Source organism: Trichoplusia ni, chromosome 8, assembly GCF_003590095.1.
Source record: "Trichoplusia ni isolate ovarian cell line Hi5 chromosome 8, tn1, whole genome shotgun sequence".
In the NCBI taxonomy this organism is placed as follows: Eukaryota; Metazoa; Arthropoda; class Insecta; order Lepidoptera; family Noctuidae; genus Trichoplusia; species Trichoplusia ni.
This window is the reverse complement of record NC_039485.1, coordinates 9,940,423-9,959,195: the sequence shown is the minus strand read 5'-3', so window position 1 is coordinate 9,959,195 and position 18,773 is coordinate 9,940,423. Positions and strand designations below refer to the sequence as shown.

General features: G+C 35.1%; 1 protein-coding gene across 1 annotated transcript in view; it reads left to right on the top strand.

Moving 5' to 3' along the window:
* Nucleotides 1-5,701, top strand: part of LOC113496689 (protein bunched, class 2/F/G isoform-like) — a 65,395-nt gene extending 59,694 nt beyond the window's left edge. The window contains exon 2 of the mRNA XM_026875992.1: nucleotides 5,509-5,701. Coding sequence (XP_026731793.1) covers nucleotides 5,509-5,650 — 142 coding nt within the window. The 3' untranslated portion in view covers nucleotides 5,651-5,701. The remainder of the gene's footprint in view (nucleotides 1-5,508) is intronic.
* Nucleotides 5,702-18,773: the final 13,072 nt, after the last annotated feature.

Sequence of the window (18,773 nt, the reverse complement as noted above, 5' to 3'; positions counted from 1 at the left end):
CCTTTCCCAGTCTATGCGAAAAATATCGTCTAATGTTTCAAAATATCTCAAATAAAAAGTGGTTCAATTTTTGGCTGGCTTAGTGTAAACCAATTACAAACAGTTTAGTTCAACGCTTTTGCAACTGTCGCATAAATTAACTATTCAACATGCGATCGTAAAACATTAGCCGTAATAATGTTCACATATAATATCCTCAATGTTAGCAATACTATCGTGTGAGTTAAACAACAAACTAACTGGCAACAGATCCGGTCGTTCCAATTAGCATTAATCAATTACACAGTTTTGAAGATAACTAACTGGCATAAGGTAGAGTGTGATGAATCACCAATTTTGATGATTTGCCAGACAGTTGGCACGGCACATTCCCAAGCCAGTTTGGAATTTGTGTTTTTATTAATATCGGGATTAGCACATCGCAAATACGCAGTTTGTATTTTCTATTTCGAATATCTTCGAAAATAGTGTTGACAGTTTGAGTTGTGTGTGTACGTTTAGCAAGTATTGCGTCTCTTCTTATTTATCTTAGCAATTTCCCGGACCACCACCGAAGCAGTTTAAAACCATGACTTTAAGTAATTAAATTATGTTTTCATACAAATCTACGTCGTAAAAAATATGTTTTTATTTGCCACTATAGGTAGTGTTGACCTATATTCGGTTTAAACCGCAAATTGTTTTATCCACACCTAGGCATACAATCAAATTCTACACTATTCATTAGTACTGCGTAATATTATAAACAAACATTATAATGAACTAACTTCCGTAATAGAGCGATAAAAACAAATTAGCAGTATTCATTATACGATAACTTTTATAACTGGAAATTAAAAGCTTATAGCTTCTTCTATGACTTTAACGACTAATTACCCAACGTGAGATAAAATCAAACAGTATATTACCCACATTTAAGCTTTGTCGTAATGGTTTCTCAAAAGCTTTTGTTTATAGTTAGTTGGCGTGCCGACATGTAACTCGGTCATTTGTTCGATGACTCACTTGTATGCAGCGCTATCTAAGGTAATTTATGTCATATTGCGCATGCAGAAAGCCATAATACTTACCCAGTAATTACCTACAGATAAATATGAAAAAGTAAGGCGTAACTAGTAGGACAGTTCAATTGGGGCTTTCTCTTTAATGTATTCTAACATGGTTCCTCTTTAAGTTAACAAATCACGTTAGAACCGGGTGGCTAAAAAACTTTCATTCAAAAATGCCATTGGGATTCTTTAAAAATACAATATTAACAACAAATTCTTGCACGCTCTATTTATTCGAAAGAAAATGGATGACTATAAACACACCAACGTTATAGAACATATTATGTTTATACTGCGCATTTAGGCTTGCTAAAAATCTAAATGACTGGAAATAAATACTTCGTGGAACTCTCATTATAGAATTGAACTTTGCTATTTAACTGTATTTATTTGTAATACGTTATTGTTGTAAGTAATTTACATACTGCAAATAAGTAAAGTAAATTTAAAATGATACGTTTAAACTACAGTCTATTCCAGAGACTGTAGTTTCTTCGGGTTCGTCAGTATCATTTTAATTCTGCTCACATGTATTTTTACTGTGTTTATTCACAAATTGCACTTTAAAATCTACTGCATTTACTTTAAACTATAGTTATTAAATGCGGATTATGATTCTCTATTTTTCTAACATAATTTTGTCAGCGGTGGCAATAATACATATTTTTCCCTTTGGTTACTTAAATCAAACTTTACCTGTTTTCCACTATTAAAACATTGTGCCAGATACTAAATAGAAGATTATTAAGGCAGTATTTATAGAAGCAACAATAATAATACAACACAAGAATAACCGTTACATTAAATGCTCACAATAGAAACCAACAAACAAATTCTCGTTCCTGTTACTGAGCAGGAAATTTGTCTCTTATATCATTCTACTCATATTACAGCTTAAAAGCTTTGATACTATCGTCATTTGTAACCTTAACGCCGGCCTTGGCGCCAGTGAACAGTGAAATGCAATTGTAGTGATGCAATGTTTCGCTACCAAACAAACATTCAAATATATCTATTGATAGCTTTATTTTTAGAAGGTTTTTTGTGCTATTTCGTATGTCAGACAGATCAGATCCTGGTTAAAAAGTTATTGCATTGAAATGAATTGATATGATCTCTTGTATATCATTGTCGCCACAAATGGAGAGCCAAAGGTCGAAAGTCTGAAATAAATGGGGTATTTTAGATTCCGCAATAGAATCGGTTGATTGATGACCGTACCGATTTAAAGTTTTATTATACACAGCAAACGTGTCGCATTTTTTTGTTGATAAAAAAAATATCATGCGGTATTTATTTGGAATGTTGTTAAATGGGGAAACGAATCACTAACATTTTTATCATAAGTGCTCATGTACGCATATAATGCCTACAATGCATATATTGCTTACATAAACGAAGCGTCGTTGAAATGTTCAAGAAATCGACGCTATCAAACTCACACTTAGCATGCATGGTAACGCCGAGGTCGTATACATGCACCGCAATGCTTTCTGCGATAAAAACAATCTCACGTCATTTGCTCATATTACTATAAAAATGTGAGCCGATATTATACCTATTAGTATTTTAAAAGCATTGACATTTATATAGCATATTCAGATAAAAATATTAATGCAAGGAAACAATAGAAAAAAACGATAATATTGTCACTAAAGAATTAAAAAATAGCTAGTTCTATGTTTATGTTTATGAACTTGTACGTCAAAAGCCTTATGTCAATGGCCTGTCTTCACATCCGTCTGTAATATATGGAGACAATTGGACATAACATTACGCTACAATACAAAACGGCAAAGGGATATTGCAGCAATCACAATACGTTGTCATTAGCTTGTAAGAAACCGCTGCCTCTTACTTCCTTCCGTACTTTCCTTTTGACTCTACTCATTTTTATCCGAACAATAAATCATAAGCTATTCGAATTCATGTATAAAATATACGTTCATGACTCACAGTTTCATATTCACCAATGAATGGCTAAGAATCTTAAGACCTCTACTAAGACAAAGCACTCGGAGTAAACATACTTAGGCCTCTATTATTTTGCGAGACCCTATTGCGACTGGATGGCGACGCGTTATTACTGTAATGAATAGGCACAACACACTTTGTTATGGCGTGGTTTCGGTAACAATAAACACAAATACGACAACCAGTTCCCGATTATATCTAATTACTATCGTTTATGAACATTAGAATACCTAAAATTAAGAAAAGAAATTAATAGTCAATACATATGAATAATATTCAAAATTTGCTCATAAGCACGTTGTGATCCGAGAACATAACAATAGATTCCTTGAATGATCTCTAAACAACAACACTTGCAGAATTATCATCACTCTTAGCACTTGTACACTACTGATGCGGCATAAAATTCCTCAAATGTTACTTTAAAACCTACTCATCGTCTCTGACACGGACACGGCGTCGCTAGAACTAATAATACTTTCCGAAAATTGCGTTGTGAGTAATACCACTAAGAAAAGCTCACCGTTGCCGCGTTGCATGCGCACAATGTCTGCGTTCCACAGATGTTAACAATAACAGTATGCGATTAACCCAAACTTCCGCCAAATGTGACCTGAGACCATAATGTCCGACCTTCACATTTTGTAGTCATGTAATTATACAATTTACGGAAATAAATGGTGTTAATGCGAAGGTGGTTCAATTTTATTATAACGCCCCGTCAGCGGAAATGCATTAATCGATCTGTTCCTACAGGGAACTTACATTAATTTTACTTTTAATTGGTTTTATCTTGACGTCATAACTTAATTTCCTGGATCTGAAGAAAGTTGTAACAGTTCTTATTGTTCCATTTTTTTGCGTTTTATCAATATTTTTTACTACAAACTTACGATACAGTTAGTGTTACATGGACACCTCCTTACATTTTTCTTAGTTGCCTAGACCTAAACTCATTAATATCTTTAAAATCTAGTATTTTTCCTTTTAGAGCCGGTACGTTAATTAACGAATGCAAAGCTTAAGATTAAAATAATTATCGACCTTACGTAAACTCCATTGGCGGCATCCATTGAAACACTGATTAAGTTCCACTCACTGTAAAGTCTCACGACGTTCTTTTTACTTGTTTCTACGAGTCTTTAAACTAATTCGAAGACTTGAAATATTGCACGACTTTGGCTATTGAAGTGCAATCGGTACTATCACGCAAGCCGATCATTATCAACTCCGCATATTTTCTTAACATTACTCCGTAACTATTTATTCATCACCATTATTTTATTTTCAGTTCGCTAATGTTCTGCAAATCCTACATCACACTCGTAATTTTACTTATTTCCTGTAGTTGTGATTAAAAAAAAACGTTCATCAACCTTAAAATGTCAATTATAAATTTAAACAATTGACGTCATTCATATTTGTTGCCAACTAAAATTGTGGGACACTTATTATTTAACAAAACTGTTTTACTCTAAAGCAATAAGGTATGGGTTCGTTTTCTCGATTACTGTAATTACAAGTGATATAAGTGAACAAAGCAAACCTCCGGTGACGATGGCGACGACTCAGCTGCTTTGTCCCACGACTTGGTCATACGCATTAGTCTCATTCATACTCTAGATGCGTTTCGTGCGACATCATTCAACAGCGTTGACGCGACCAGAGCTACTAATTGCCTGCTCTCGCCCACTCTTAGCTACGTTACTGGTTCTTCGACGTTTTCCTCTTGTCTCTTATCTTCCTTAATTTCGTGATTGACAACACGCACGATTGAACGACATACATTATGCATTGTACCAATACTAAAGTCCGTCTTATTATTTAGTTGTTAACGGTCTAGACACTTCTTTGTTCTATCAACCATTGTTTGATTAATTCTTATTGCAACAAATGGACAACGTCCAACTAATATTGCATTTGACACGCTTGTTCTTATTATCTTGATTGATGGCTCCTCATCTGAGAATGAATTTTGTTTGTATGATAATGTCATCGGCGTTGTCTATAACAGATTGCGTGCGGAATGCTTGCTTGCCAATGAATACCTTTATTATGACTGACACTCCCGTTGCCTTGCCACTAACTAATCATCACTGCTTATGTCTCTTCACCCCGCTGAGAATGCTCTGCTTCGCTAGGCTGTACTTAGTCTAATAACAATAAAACCTATGTATAACAGTCGAAGCATCAACATTTTATAATATTAAACTTGGCGGGTTATTTAATAGGTAAAAACATAATAACGATTAGATAACTGAGATGATCAGGATAGTTTAACATATATAGTAAACATTGATCTAGTATGGAATTAGCTTTGGCTTATCTGCTCCAAGGTTTCACTGAATGTTGTCTAACCTTAGTTTTAGTATCATATGTCACATGTTGTGTCTTTGCGTCTTGTAATATCGGAGAGAAGGTTGGAGCAGCTAGGTCTTTGGGCGTTCGACGCTAGGGCTCTGGTGACGTGGTCATGTGTCGGCAGCATCAGCGGGCTGGCGCTGGCGCTGGGCGGCAGCGGCGCAGGCAGCCCTGCGGCGGTGGCGTCCGACTCTCGGGACCAGACGACGACTTCCTCTCGCGCGCCCTCTCCGCCGCCTAACGAGAGGCAGCAGCACTCCAGGTAGACGCGCTCCACGCTCGGAACGTTTGGCTTCACTGGCTATGGCTCATTTATTTTTGCAATAGAATACCAACTTTGCCACTCACATCACAAAAGCTCTAAAGTTATGATAATCTAATGATGATTAGGTATAAAGTGCAAAGTTAGTATTTCATTTGTAAAATGTTAACGGTGTTGGTAACATGATTGTTTTGTATTTATGTGGTTCAAGGTCGTGTCATTTTGTTTTCCTGTGTGATTAGAACGCCATACAACGTTCCTAGTATGTGTGCATGCTTGCCTGCTGAGTGTTTTTTGATTTTTGGTGGTAGTAACATTTGTGTTATTTGTTTTGTGTTTTATTGGTGTGTTTGATCTATGTATTTGTATATTTACTACCCTTAGATATGTCCTTCTTCAAAGCTACCCCGTTACAGCGTCTTCAAACAACCGGTGTAGGTACTGAAACACATATTCTGTAAACATTTTTGTACAAAATTTCTCTACAAGCGGGCACTATGTGTGGGTATACATAAGTCATGAATAATTCAAAGAGGAAATTAAGTTTAATGATCGTACTAAACATTACAATGTCAAAGTCATACATATGTTTTCCTGTCGGTGTCCGGATGACGTCAGGCTTAAAATAAAACATTATTGGTCCTTGTTATTATGTGCACTTATACCTGCGCCATTTAAGATTATTTAGGGTATTTTGAACACAACTGAATTATCTTTGAGGAGTCCCTTGAAGGTAATGTATATACAAATACTTTGTATAGTTTGTATATAACCAAGGTCTTTAAAAATATAATTGTTTTCATGTCTTTCGATTAATAACATACTTCCAAAATACAGATATCAGGTAAGCTTGGTGTTTTGCTATTCCTCATGTCCCATACATAGATCCCACCTCTTCCACCCCTAAATGACAATTAAAAAATCAAGACCCTAGTAGCGCTAGTTTAGGAATAGTAAACATTCCATATTCTTAAGATTTAGATTTAGACTATACTTCCAAGCCAAGGCTTGCTTGTAATTAATGGTGGACCCAACTGGTCTCCGCGTCATTGTTTTACATTTGCAATAAAAAAAACTTACACCCAGCATCTAAATTAAAAAAGAAATATACAAGACAATTGATAAATGATTCAATTATTTTGTGAACAAAAACAACCAGAGACTAACATGAAATTATTAAATCATTATGTATACAGTTCAGTAGCAGTATACTTTTGTTCGCTAATAACTAAGAACTGCGGTCACAAATCCGCTTTTCGGCAATTACCGATAATGACGTAGTGATTACCAGCAATATTTACTAACGACCATTAATTTTAGGGGACTTTAAGTATGTTCGCAGTTGTTACTCGTGTCAACTAGACGACGAATTCATGTTACATACTTGAATGAAGTCCAGACACTTAGTAAGATGTTCAAGCATGTAACATATGCCAAAAGTAGGAAGTAAATCGAATAGCTATTGTGGACAAACAATTTGAGCACCGCCCGTTTGTGGGTGTGGCGTTGGCATTGTCACATGATAGATACTATCTACAGACTTGTGACATTATTATCTATAGGTACCTACTGTGTATGCTTGAAAAAATCGACAACGCATTTAAATTATCACCCACTCACAAGACACAAACAGAAAACAGAAGTGATACAAATTGGATTCGTGCAAAAAGTTTTCTACACAAACCGATTAAGGATTTCTTTTGGTCACACTTATTATATTAGAGAAAGCGCATTACATTTGTGATGATTATAATTTACTCCATCCAAAAATCTCAGGCACGCTTAAAATTTTGTAATAGAACATGACCGCGATCCTTATAATCAATCCTCAAATATTTAATGTATTTAGCGCTTAGCGCATACTTTTAATCTTGTGTAAACAATGATCTGCATGTAATCGTGTATTATGCTCGTTGTTAGTTATCGCCTTTTAACGCGGTTCATTGTACCATGTATCATTAAATTACAGATATTTTCATGCATTTCACTTGACGATGCAAGCAGATAATTTAAGCACTTGTTGCCATTCAAGTTATAATCAAGAATCCATTTTCTTCGATAAAAAATGAATACATTTGTCGACCATCCATCAGCCCTAACATCCAAACTTTACATGAACATTTATAACTCAAGTCATCCGCTAACGATGGGACGGTAAATAATTACGATAAATGCACATGCCACATGCCTCCCAAGTCATCTTCGTCCCAAAAACTACAGTGTTGATCATCTTGTAATTTAAATCATAATTTTAAGCTTCACTACCACGAAGCTTACGTCATGCTCCCAGAATAGAGCGCGGCTTTCAGTGTGTATTGTAGATTTTTTGCTGGCAGGTTATTGACTTGAACATTTAGATGTCACGGCAAGGGTACTGTGGAGCACGGCACTGTTACAACGTACCGAATGTTCGACAACATTGCAACCATGGACGTATAAAAAAAAGAGACGTATACCATCGTCAAATTCTTTACGCCGTGTTTTTTTACAATACAATTGGTATGTAGGAGTACTTTGTTTGTTTTTTAAACGACTGACACATTTGATTTAGCACAAAAACTCTTGTCAGAACTAGATTTTATAAAGGTCAGGTAATGCTAATATTTATTTAGGGTACCAACAAATTAAGTTTTAAATCATCACTCATAGAACTAAAATAATTGAGCTCATGATAAATCTTTGAGTTACACTGTTTATTTAGCTTTAAAGTTTAATGATCGTTTACAGACAATCATTTGGAGTATTGACTATTTAAATCTGAAGCGAAAATAGAAATCTGTTTAATTGCAATAATAATATTTGAGTAGCGTCACTGCTGGGTAAATTTGTGTAGGCGTTAGTATAGAGATCAGACTTAGGAAAATACCTTTAGTTGTTAAAACACTCATATTTGCTGTAGAGCAATCTTGACGAAACCTGTATGTTTGACATGCAATAAAAACTTCAATGTTTGAAATTAATTTTAGAAGATTCTTTTTTTCGTGTTTACGAAATTACCCAAGATATTAGACAATTTCCTGCTAAGCTTAATTCAATCATAATATTAGAAGGAACGGCTAAGTAGAAGCTTCAATAATGGAGACGTCTTAAGAATTCTGATTATTTGTCGCTGTACGTTTTCTTTATCAGTATACACAGAAGGGTTTCGACGGAGGGAATAATCTCGAGTGCGCAATGCAATACCCGTGAATGTGAACAGAATCTCAACAATAATTCACCCGCAATCTTCGAGTTGAATTCTCTCGACGCTGCGTTTAAGCTACTCGAGAAAAGTGAGCAATTATACCGGTGTTAACCCGCGCCCCGAGAGCTCTCGTGAGCACGCATTTGTACGTATACGCAAAAAACATGGCACCCGAGAACCAGTTAATAATGTTAGGGTTGCTGGTACTGAAAACAACTCACGCTGTTAAGCCGAACCTGCCGAAGCTAATAACCGTACAGCTAGGGTTGGAAATAGACGTTATTTCCTCGACTAATGTGCGGATGCACTCAGTTCACGGTTCACATGATGAATGTTGGAGAAAGGACAATCATCAATACAAACAAAACAGTCGTAAATTCTGTAAAACGAAAATACATTCTGAATGTTCCATTTGTAATTTTGTAATAAGATTAGCCCACTTTTTATTTTCGTTTAAATAATGAATCAAATGTTTCATCCATATAATACTTTTATTATGGTAAACAATAAAACAAAGTCGTAAAGAAGGAAACGACGAAGTTTTACGGACATTAAAGTGACTTTTGCATGTCAAGAGGGTATTTAATTCAACGAGGGCCCACGGGGCTTAAGAACTCAAACTTAATTATTCTTAAAGGTCATTCATTTTGTAGAAGTGGGAACCAATTCGAAACGTTAATATGTACCGAGTTTTAAAACATAGCTGACTATTTATAAGATTATAAGGACAAGTGGACTAGTTTCTAAACTTATGAGAAATAATCATTCTTGCCTCCTTATTCGTTAATTCAAATAAAACAATCTGACAAAATTCCTAAGTTCAAATATGTCATGTCGTTCATACCTTTGATTGTCACGTGCAGAAACACATTACATAAACAATTAATAAACATCAAGACCATATAAAATAAAATAATGTAATTAAAAATGCAGAAAAATGTACCAATACTTTTGCGTTATAAACGTGGTAGGAACACGTGCTCGTAACTGCATATAAATGCATGAGTGTTGCGTCATCTACTATAATGTGTATGTTAGCAGCCATAGCAACGTTATGAGTGCCTTTGGAAGTCTACAAAGCTGTTTATTCTCTGTACTTAGTTCTTGTGAAACATTTTCATTATTAAATATCTAAGCATAGGCTTTTTTCTACCTAACAATATAATAACGACGTTGGAAATAAGGGCCTCGAAGGTATACTGATGAAACGTGTCTAGTTAGAATTCATAACGAGCAGAAAATCGACATTTATGTTTATGGGAGCGATTATTTCAATAACTTTTTGTCAATCCAAGAGACATTCCAACCAGGCACACGTCCATCACGTGTGTCGCCATCTAAGCTTAACCTCGGTCCTCTTGCTGTAACTACCATCGTATTTTGAGTCTTACTCCAAACACTTAACAGAAACAATTCTATCATCAATAATTGCAAACTAGTTGAAGCGTCGGCCTAATTGCTACGCAACTTTTGCAATTTGCCGTCTAGTGCTGGTAAAAAAAAACACGATGCTGCCCGTTATATTCTACCTAGCAACAACCAACCGGTGGAGAGTTCGATGTCCGAAAGAAATGTGGTCACCTCATAGATTCGCCATTCGCAATTCATCATTTTGTACAAGCTGTCTCTTGGGCCGTCGACGGAGTAATTGTGCGATCTATGGCAATATTACCATTCCATTAAAGGCTCTTACAGCATGGATAATTTTCTATTTATGTAGCAATACTTCGAAATTGTAGCTCGTACATGGATTGTTAAAGTACCTGATTTATGAGGTTTTGAGAAATTTGTAAAATCTTAAGTAATTTGATGTGAGCTGTGTTGAAAACAGGCAGCAATATCCTTTTATGGCTTCAGTTAGTGCATCGTTAATCAATTTGCCAATGTAGAATCTTATTCTAATGAAATACATCAATTTATACTTGTCTTTCTAGGCAATTTTTAGTAATTTATCTTCACCACATAGATATGTCATATAAACGACAATAAACATGCAAAATCTATATTTATCCGAAACAAGTCAAGATTGGCATATTAATCGAATAATGCAGTTATATTGTCTTCAGAAGTGAAACAGCATTAAAACGAGCAGACGTTGTTAAATTTAAATGTTACGTCTACAATATCATTTGTCTTGTAAATCATCGAACCACCGAGGATGGCCTAGAAAACTTAGGTGCGGCAATGTGAATATACTTGACTTTCAAAAAGGATTGGCCGGAAAAGGCAAGGCTTTTAGAAGAGTTTTAAGATATGGATAAACGTTTACCTAACGTTCACACGTTAAGTGTATTCAAAACAATGCGATGTGCTCTTATGAAACTCTTAAATCTTAAATATATGATGATGAAACCAAAGCATCTATAACAAAATACAAAAATACCAGTCAGGATACTTAATAATAATGTCAAATTTAAATAAATGACTTCACCATGCGGCTACATACAGCCTTTGAGTCTAATTTGTATGCAAATGCTAGCTTTGCAGTTGCCCATTAACTAGTCAGGTCGTCTGCCAGTGTCCGGTTGTACTTTCATCCTTGCCCTTAGCAACAACGCACTAACGTCAGTTCATACGACATTGAAACATATCCCGAGTGGTTGTAACCGCAGCCTCGGGATGCGTCGGCGCACCCAGCCGTACAAGGACTCTTCATGACGTCACCTACAACAATACAATTACGCACACGAAATAACATCTTTCTCCATATTTGCAAAGGCGAAATTACTTCGCAGAAAGTACTCCTTGTAATCCTTATATGCGGTTTTTCTTTGTTGCTACACATTACCAACCCAATGATAGTTTACGTCTCGCTATGGTAAAATGTCTATCGAAGTTTTATGAATCATAAAACGAGATGTAATGCCTTATGTGCATCGTTCAATTTGGCGTCAGCATTTATGCTAAACGGAAATGTAACCGCATTTCCTAATGCATGACTAACTAGTGTCACCGATAAAATACTAACACAATTATCTTCGGAAATAGTGTAGTCCGTGCACAAACATACATACAACTGAAGCGGTGACATCAGTGTTTGCCGGAGATTGTCGTCAAACACGACTTACGTAGATCACATGTTATACAACTGATTTGCCAACAGATTAGCTTGTCACTTTTTTGTTGTTGTGGCAGCACTTTCTAGTCGCTTCTTGATTCTGACAAATAATTAAACGTATTTGACAGTAGCACTCGCGTGAAATTAACATGTCTGTTTGTTTTATAAATCAAATTCTAAGTTTACGCAAGATGGAAGTTATGTCAAATAAACAAGCACATCAGTTAATTTGTCTGTATAGGTCATGTTTATGACATAATGGTTACCTCAAACCACATCAAGATATATTCCCAGCCAATTTATTCTATTGAAATTATAGAATAGCGAAAGGAAATCCTTCTTCTATTCATCCATGGTGTAATTTGATACCAAAAGTAAAACCACAGTGGTTTATTGCCTTACACATAGCTTAATAAAGTATTAGTCTGAGCTCATAAGTTATAACAGTTAGCGGTGTAAATGAATTATGATTTACATAATGTACACTACTTTAATTGAATGTCAATCTTGACCCATATTGTCCAACGATTTCCGGTTCTCCGGTGTGGCCGTCCTTCATGTTGCCGCAAAGGTCAAGCGTGGCGAAAGATAAATATGTAAACATTCACTCGGTTTCGTAGAGCGTTATACCTAATTAATTAATGTGGGCGGTACATTATTACTTATATAACACGACTATGTAACGGCTTTTATTTTAATGGGTTTGAATTTATTACTTTGTCCTAGGACAGTCCCTTTTATTTAAGGTATCCTTTAAAGGCTTATATAAGCTGTGTTCGCCATTCCCATCGCGTAACCTTTATGTCGAATTGAATGGTAGTTCAAATTGTATTCATTGTTTTGACGCGGAGAGAAAAAGTTGCAAAGAAATTATTTTCAATTATGCTAAAAAATTATGAAACATGTGCATAATCAAATGACTGGTCGTCTTAAAATATTATTATTTGTTATAGAAATCTGTCTGTTTTCAAAAACCTTCTAAAACTCCTTTCTTTTTTATGACGGAGAAAGCAAACAGTGCCTTAAGCAACGTAAAGCAATAACATGTTAGGTACAGTCTGGGGCCATAAGTCCAGTAGCACATCAAAGATCGTATTCGCCTGCATGCTACGGCGCATACATGTGTGCGTGATGTCAACGCAAACATTCCCCGTCATACAGTATAACTACAAGATGATAGTGTGTGTGGGTAATACTAGACAAAGATAACAATATATTTGTTTTCTTTCCTATTAGTGTGGTATGCACCTTTATCAACAAGTTAATTTTCAAATCTACCTGCAACATATTCACAATTTTATTATTTAACTAAAACTACCTCATAATTTCTGCGGTCTTTTAATGGACCAACTATTATGTCAATTTAAACTTCAAGAGTTCATATGGTTAAGTGCAACAATGTGTGACTTGGGAATGAGTGGATGCCAGTTCGAATTTCAATTGATTCGTCAGATCGCCCTTTTTTACTTTACTCTCTTATTAGAAGCAACATTATTGTATATTTATTTATAGATTTTATATTATAAATATATAAAGGAATATTATATTATATTTAAATATATCAATGATTATATTATAATTAATAATAACTTTAGGTTCAAATAAAATAATATTTGGTAATGTGAAGAAACATTTATTTATATTATTGTTAATAAAGTTAAAAACATAATTTATCATTTTGTATTATATTAAAATTAAAATAGAAGTGTTATTATACTTCTGACTTTATGAGATCATAGCTTAATATATTCATTTTCTCAAAGAGAAAAGAAGATTGAAGCTTAATCCCAATCTTAAAATCAAAATAAATTACGTATGACTTTATATTATGACCAGCACGCCCACTGTAAAAAACGGCGTAATCAATATTTAGTATGGCCTCCATTATTTTCAATGCAGCTAAGCAGACGTCGCCGCATGGAGGCCACAATGTTTGCACATATATCTGTGCCGCGTAAATTCTCCCACAGTTGAGTGCAATGGGATTTAAGCTGCTCAGGACATCTCTCATCTCGCGCTTCCCATCTTTGAACCATTAAACCCCATATATTTTCAATGGGGTTTAGATCAGGGGAACGTGCTGGCCACGGAATAACTTTAATATCATTATGCTTGCTAAACCACTCTTTTACAATACTGGCACGATGTATCGGACAATTATCTTGAACAAAATTTAGTTCACTACATTCTTCTATGGGGTAAACATTACGCACAGTAGGTAGCATTATGTCATTTAAAACTTCAACGTAATTAGAGCTGTTCGCACGCGTAGGTATGAATTCCAGTTCACCCGGCCCTTGAGCACTAATCCACCCCCACATGTTCACACTTATTCTACCGGATTCTGTATTCGGAATAATGTTTTGCTCAGACCAGCGAGTATTATCTTTTCGCCATAAATGAAGTCTTCCTTTCTGGCAAGATTTGAAAGTCTTTTCATCGGTAAATATGGTTGTATCCCAGTTAAAATCTAAATATTCTCGAGCAAAACGTAGTCGTTCCTCCTTGTGTTTTTGTGTCAAAAACGGTTTTTTTAGCTGGTTTCCGGTGATGTAAGCCTTCAGCATGGAGTGCACGGCGAACAGTTCGTACTGACGTATCAAATTGATCAGCAAATATTTTTGTTGGAATGAAACCATTTGTTTCATATTCTTCCACCATGGCACGTCGCTGAGTCGGGTTTATAAGCGGTGGCCTTCCACTTCTTACACGACACTGCAGACTACCTTCTTCCTCGAACCTCTTTATCCAACGGCTCACAGTATTTCTCTGAAAAACGAAAATTTTATTATAAACTTGCAACTAGTGATTATATAAAAAAATATAGACCACAACAACCATAATTACAATTTAAAAAAAATACTTACACATAAGCCGGTTTGATTTGAAATTTGAGAAATATTCAACCCATTTTGATGTAAAGCGACAATATTTGCCCTGGCATCAATCGTAATATTTGCTTGCATTTTGAATAAAGATAATAAAAATACACTAATCGCAATGATACAAACGCTCCGAACAAAGTTCACCAACAAACAACGTCGTAACTAATTTATTAAATTAAAATCTAGTAGTTAGTTAATTATTTTTTTTACATTTACCCTCATCTTCATTCTTTTTTGTAAATAAGTTCGCGACACATTTCATCGCATATAACTAACTATAGAATTAGTGTAGCCATTCTTAATTCATGATTAAAACACAAAAAGTGTATACTGCAGTGGGGTTCGATTGCAGGTCTCATGAGCGTTTCAGTTAGACCAAATGCGTTATCCGCTAAGCCAAACAGACACTTATCTACATTATTGAAATTAAATAACAATATCTCAATACGTCCGTCATCGCATAACTGGTTTGTCACCAAGGCAAATTATTATATCGCACTCTTTCTGACTAGATAATGATGAAAGAGTGCGAGACCGCGTATGTGTGCAAAATGTTTGTTATAGAAAAAGGTCGTAAGTGCAACTTTTTTAATGCGATAGTTTTGTGAAACTGCTACTGCACTTATGACCGCTACCGTACAAAGATTGGAATAGTGCATGCGTAATTACTAGCTGATTCGATAGTAAGGCAAGCCGGTAAATATTAATTTCCATTTTAACGCGAAGGCTAACTTTCGAAGCTGGAGTTTAAATACCATTACTGACCTAACGTACTTGTTTTTAAATGAGGCAGGTTGGGGAGGGTCAGAACGCTATTTAGTAAATATTAGCATTTAAAACAGATAAAATATATCTTTGATTTTAGAAGTGTGTTGATACTTTTAAATATATAATCTCGTTTTATAGTTTCGTATCACACTAGTCCCAAGCGACCTTGCTTGATAATACGTAACAGTGACACCGATTTGCAGGGCAATCCTCTCCTCAGATTTGATTATGCAAACGTTTGAGCTGATAAAATGTTACTCTAAAACGACCCACTTCGTTTTATTGATAAATTGCTACTTGCCTACTTATAGTATACATATTTAGTCAACCTTATTCTGCAAATTCCATCAGAATTCCAGAAATGATTTTTTTTTCTGCATACATGGAAAAAGTTGCCTTATCACAGACTAACAGTTTACAAAAAAAAGAAAGACCATCAGTTAATACGATAGACAATAGTCAGCTTTAAAATACAATGTTCTTTGATTTAAACGAACGAGGTACCATCTTAGACCCGTTACCTACAAAATGGGGGCGTGACTTTGCGGGCCGTGCCAAAGATTTGTTTCTTATTTGCCAAGTATTCGCCGCGGTGTTTGCCTAACAGAGCCCGTGAAACGTTCCAAGTGTACCACTTTGGAAGCAATGTTATCACTAAATAATAATATTCATTTAGTTGTTTATTTTATGGTTTTCAGGAAATAGAAAGACAGCAATTAGAAATGCTGATATCTCCAAATTCTCCTCTTAATATTGCAATCAAGAAAAGTCCAGATATTTCACAGAGAACTTTCTCGCACTAAGATAATTTTCGCAGCTTTAATTTGATACTTCCAAGTGATTCGAATCGTATTCGATACTTCGATTGTATTCGAATCGTTCGCAAACATTTATAAAGAAGTATCAAAATTAAATGCTGAGAATGTTTTCATTCAAAGATGTTCGAGATTTTCAACTATTATTGTTTGCGTAAAACTGCCTTCTTTATTATCCATCACTCAATATTTTTTTATTATTAAGTTGCTGGAAATATTCTTATCAGTCTTGATTGAATTTCAACAAAGGATCTTGGGGAATAGATAAATAGGTATATGACACAGCGCAAACCATTAAAATCCTGGGGTTAAAAAACATATATATAACAATGATTAAGTATGTTTTTCTTGTCTAAGGACTAAATATACAAACGTGACGCATTTACCTAACCAGTTACCGGACACGGAAAATACTTACTATGGAAATATTAACTCGTCGAAACATTAACGTTGAACTTAAACACGGCTGTAAAAAGCGGTTATGTAGTATGAGGGATCAGGTCGTCATAATTATGTTGAGTGGCTCCGTAGGGCCATGTCAGCATAATGATAGAAATCTGAAATGTAAAAGCTAAGTGAAAATTATTTATTGTATTATGTCCATGTTGTCCTACTAAAATGTAAAAGCGTACATTCACACTCATGGAAATTTACGCTCAGAAGATTGTCATTGCTCATTTCTCGTTACAACCGCAACAATTACTATAAAGACTGTAAGTCCAGATAAGATGTAATTTATACGCTTCATCAATATCCTGCAGCTCCAATTAAAATATTCCTGGGAAAAACTGAAGAAACCTTTAAACTTGGACAAAGTTAATATGCTTTTAATGAACGCTTATTTACCGTTTGGAAAAGTACGTGAAGCTAATTGTCATTTGTACTGCTATGAATTGAGATTGACAGCCCTGAGCACGCGGTGATGTTCAACTGTTTCAATCAACCGTGGGCTAACATTGACCCGGCCCGCAAATAGATCTAACGAGTAATTAAACATGCGCGCGAGTTAATCTTGTATTAAGGCAATTTTTAATTTTTTGCCCTCTACGGTCAAGCTAAGGGGGTAATGGTTTATTTTGAGTTCATTTCATGCTGCGTCCAACTGTAAAAGGAAATCTACATTTCGTATGATATAAAGAGATAAAAGTACAAACAGTATGATTGTTGAGACTTACAAGATTCTGATTCGTATCGCATAATCCTAAAGCATTTTCGGATACGACAGACAGTTACCTAAACCAGTGTGCGATACAGCCGTTGAACTCTATGTACCTCATTATTGTGTACTGTTATAGTAAAAGTATAAAACGAACATGGACGTAACTGTTGTATGCGAAACGAACTTTCGTGTTGATATTTTTTTATTTGATCAAATACTGGTTTGTTTTACAGCATTGGTATTTAGCTATTTTTCAGACAGGCCTTGTTTCTTCTGCCTTCCTTACTTTGTGCCATACCACCTTATACCTAAACCTACACATTAAAATTGCAAGTATGTTTCAACTGTTGGTCAGTCTAATAGCATTTTTGATAGTATCTCATACATTGTGTACAATTAAGGTCGTTTTTGCTGAAAGTCTAAAAGTAAATGATTATTTTTACACTCAGCACGTATATGGAGCGACAAAATTGAATAGGCCTAGATGTAATAAAAAGTTAAAGTGCATGATAACATATCCTCTGCGGCTTAAATAACTGCACTGCCGTCCACTTCCTCACTATGCAGAGAGAAAATCTCCTAGTTTATCTTTAACTACACATTTATCGCTGTTAGACGCTAGTCACCACATTAACAGTGTGACATACCCCTAACATAAAATGTTTTTACGACTGCTTTGATCATGGTCTAGCATTTATTTTGTCACTTAATAACGGTTATATTTACACTTAATAAAATTTGAGAATTTAATTTAATTTATTCTGGAAACATGCACGTTTGTTATTGTGCTATCAAAGCCCTTTCGCTAGTTAACAAAATCAAATACTGTGAACATATTATCTAGACGTAAAATATCATAACGAGATGTTTCTTAATAATAAAAACATTGCTTTCTTTTTTCTTTTTACTAAAAACTTACGGTTCAGAAATCAATACTCAATAATGAATCTACTGCTACATACAAAGACTGACATTATTTCTGACGACCTCATGAAGGGTCACGTGTATTACTTGCAATCGTTGCATATCATATATCACAACATGTATGATGCGAAAGAAGCCACAGTAATAAGTAAAATAACGTAACGTGCTATATATTCTATGTTACGTATGTAATAACTAAGAACCGAAATCAAACTTAGACCGCAAAATACCTATATTTACCAATTCATCACCACCCACACGTCAACACAAACCAATCTTCACATCACCCACCATACACGGTCGTACACAAAAACTATTGAGTTTAAACCAAACA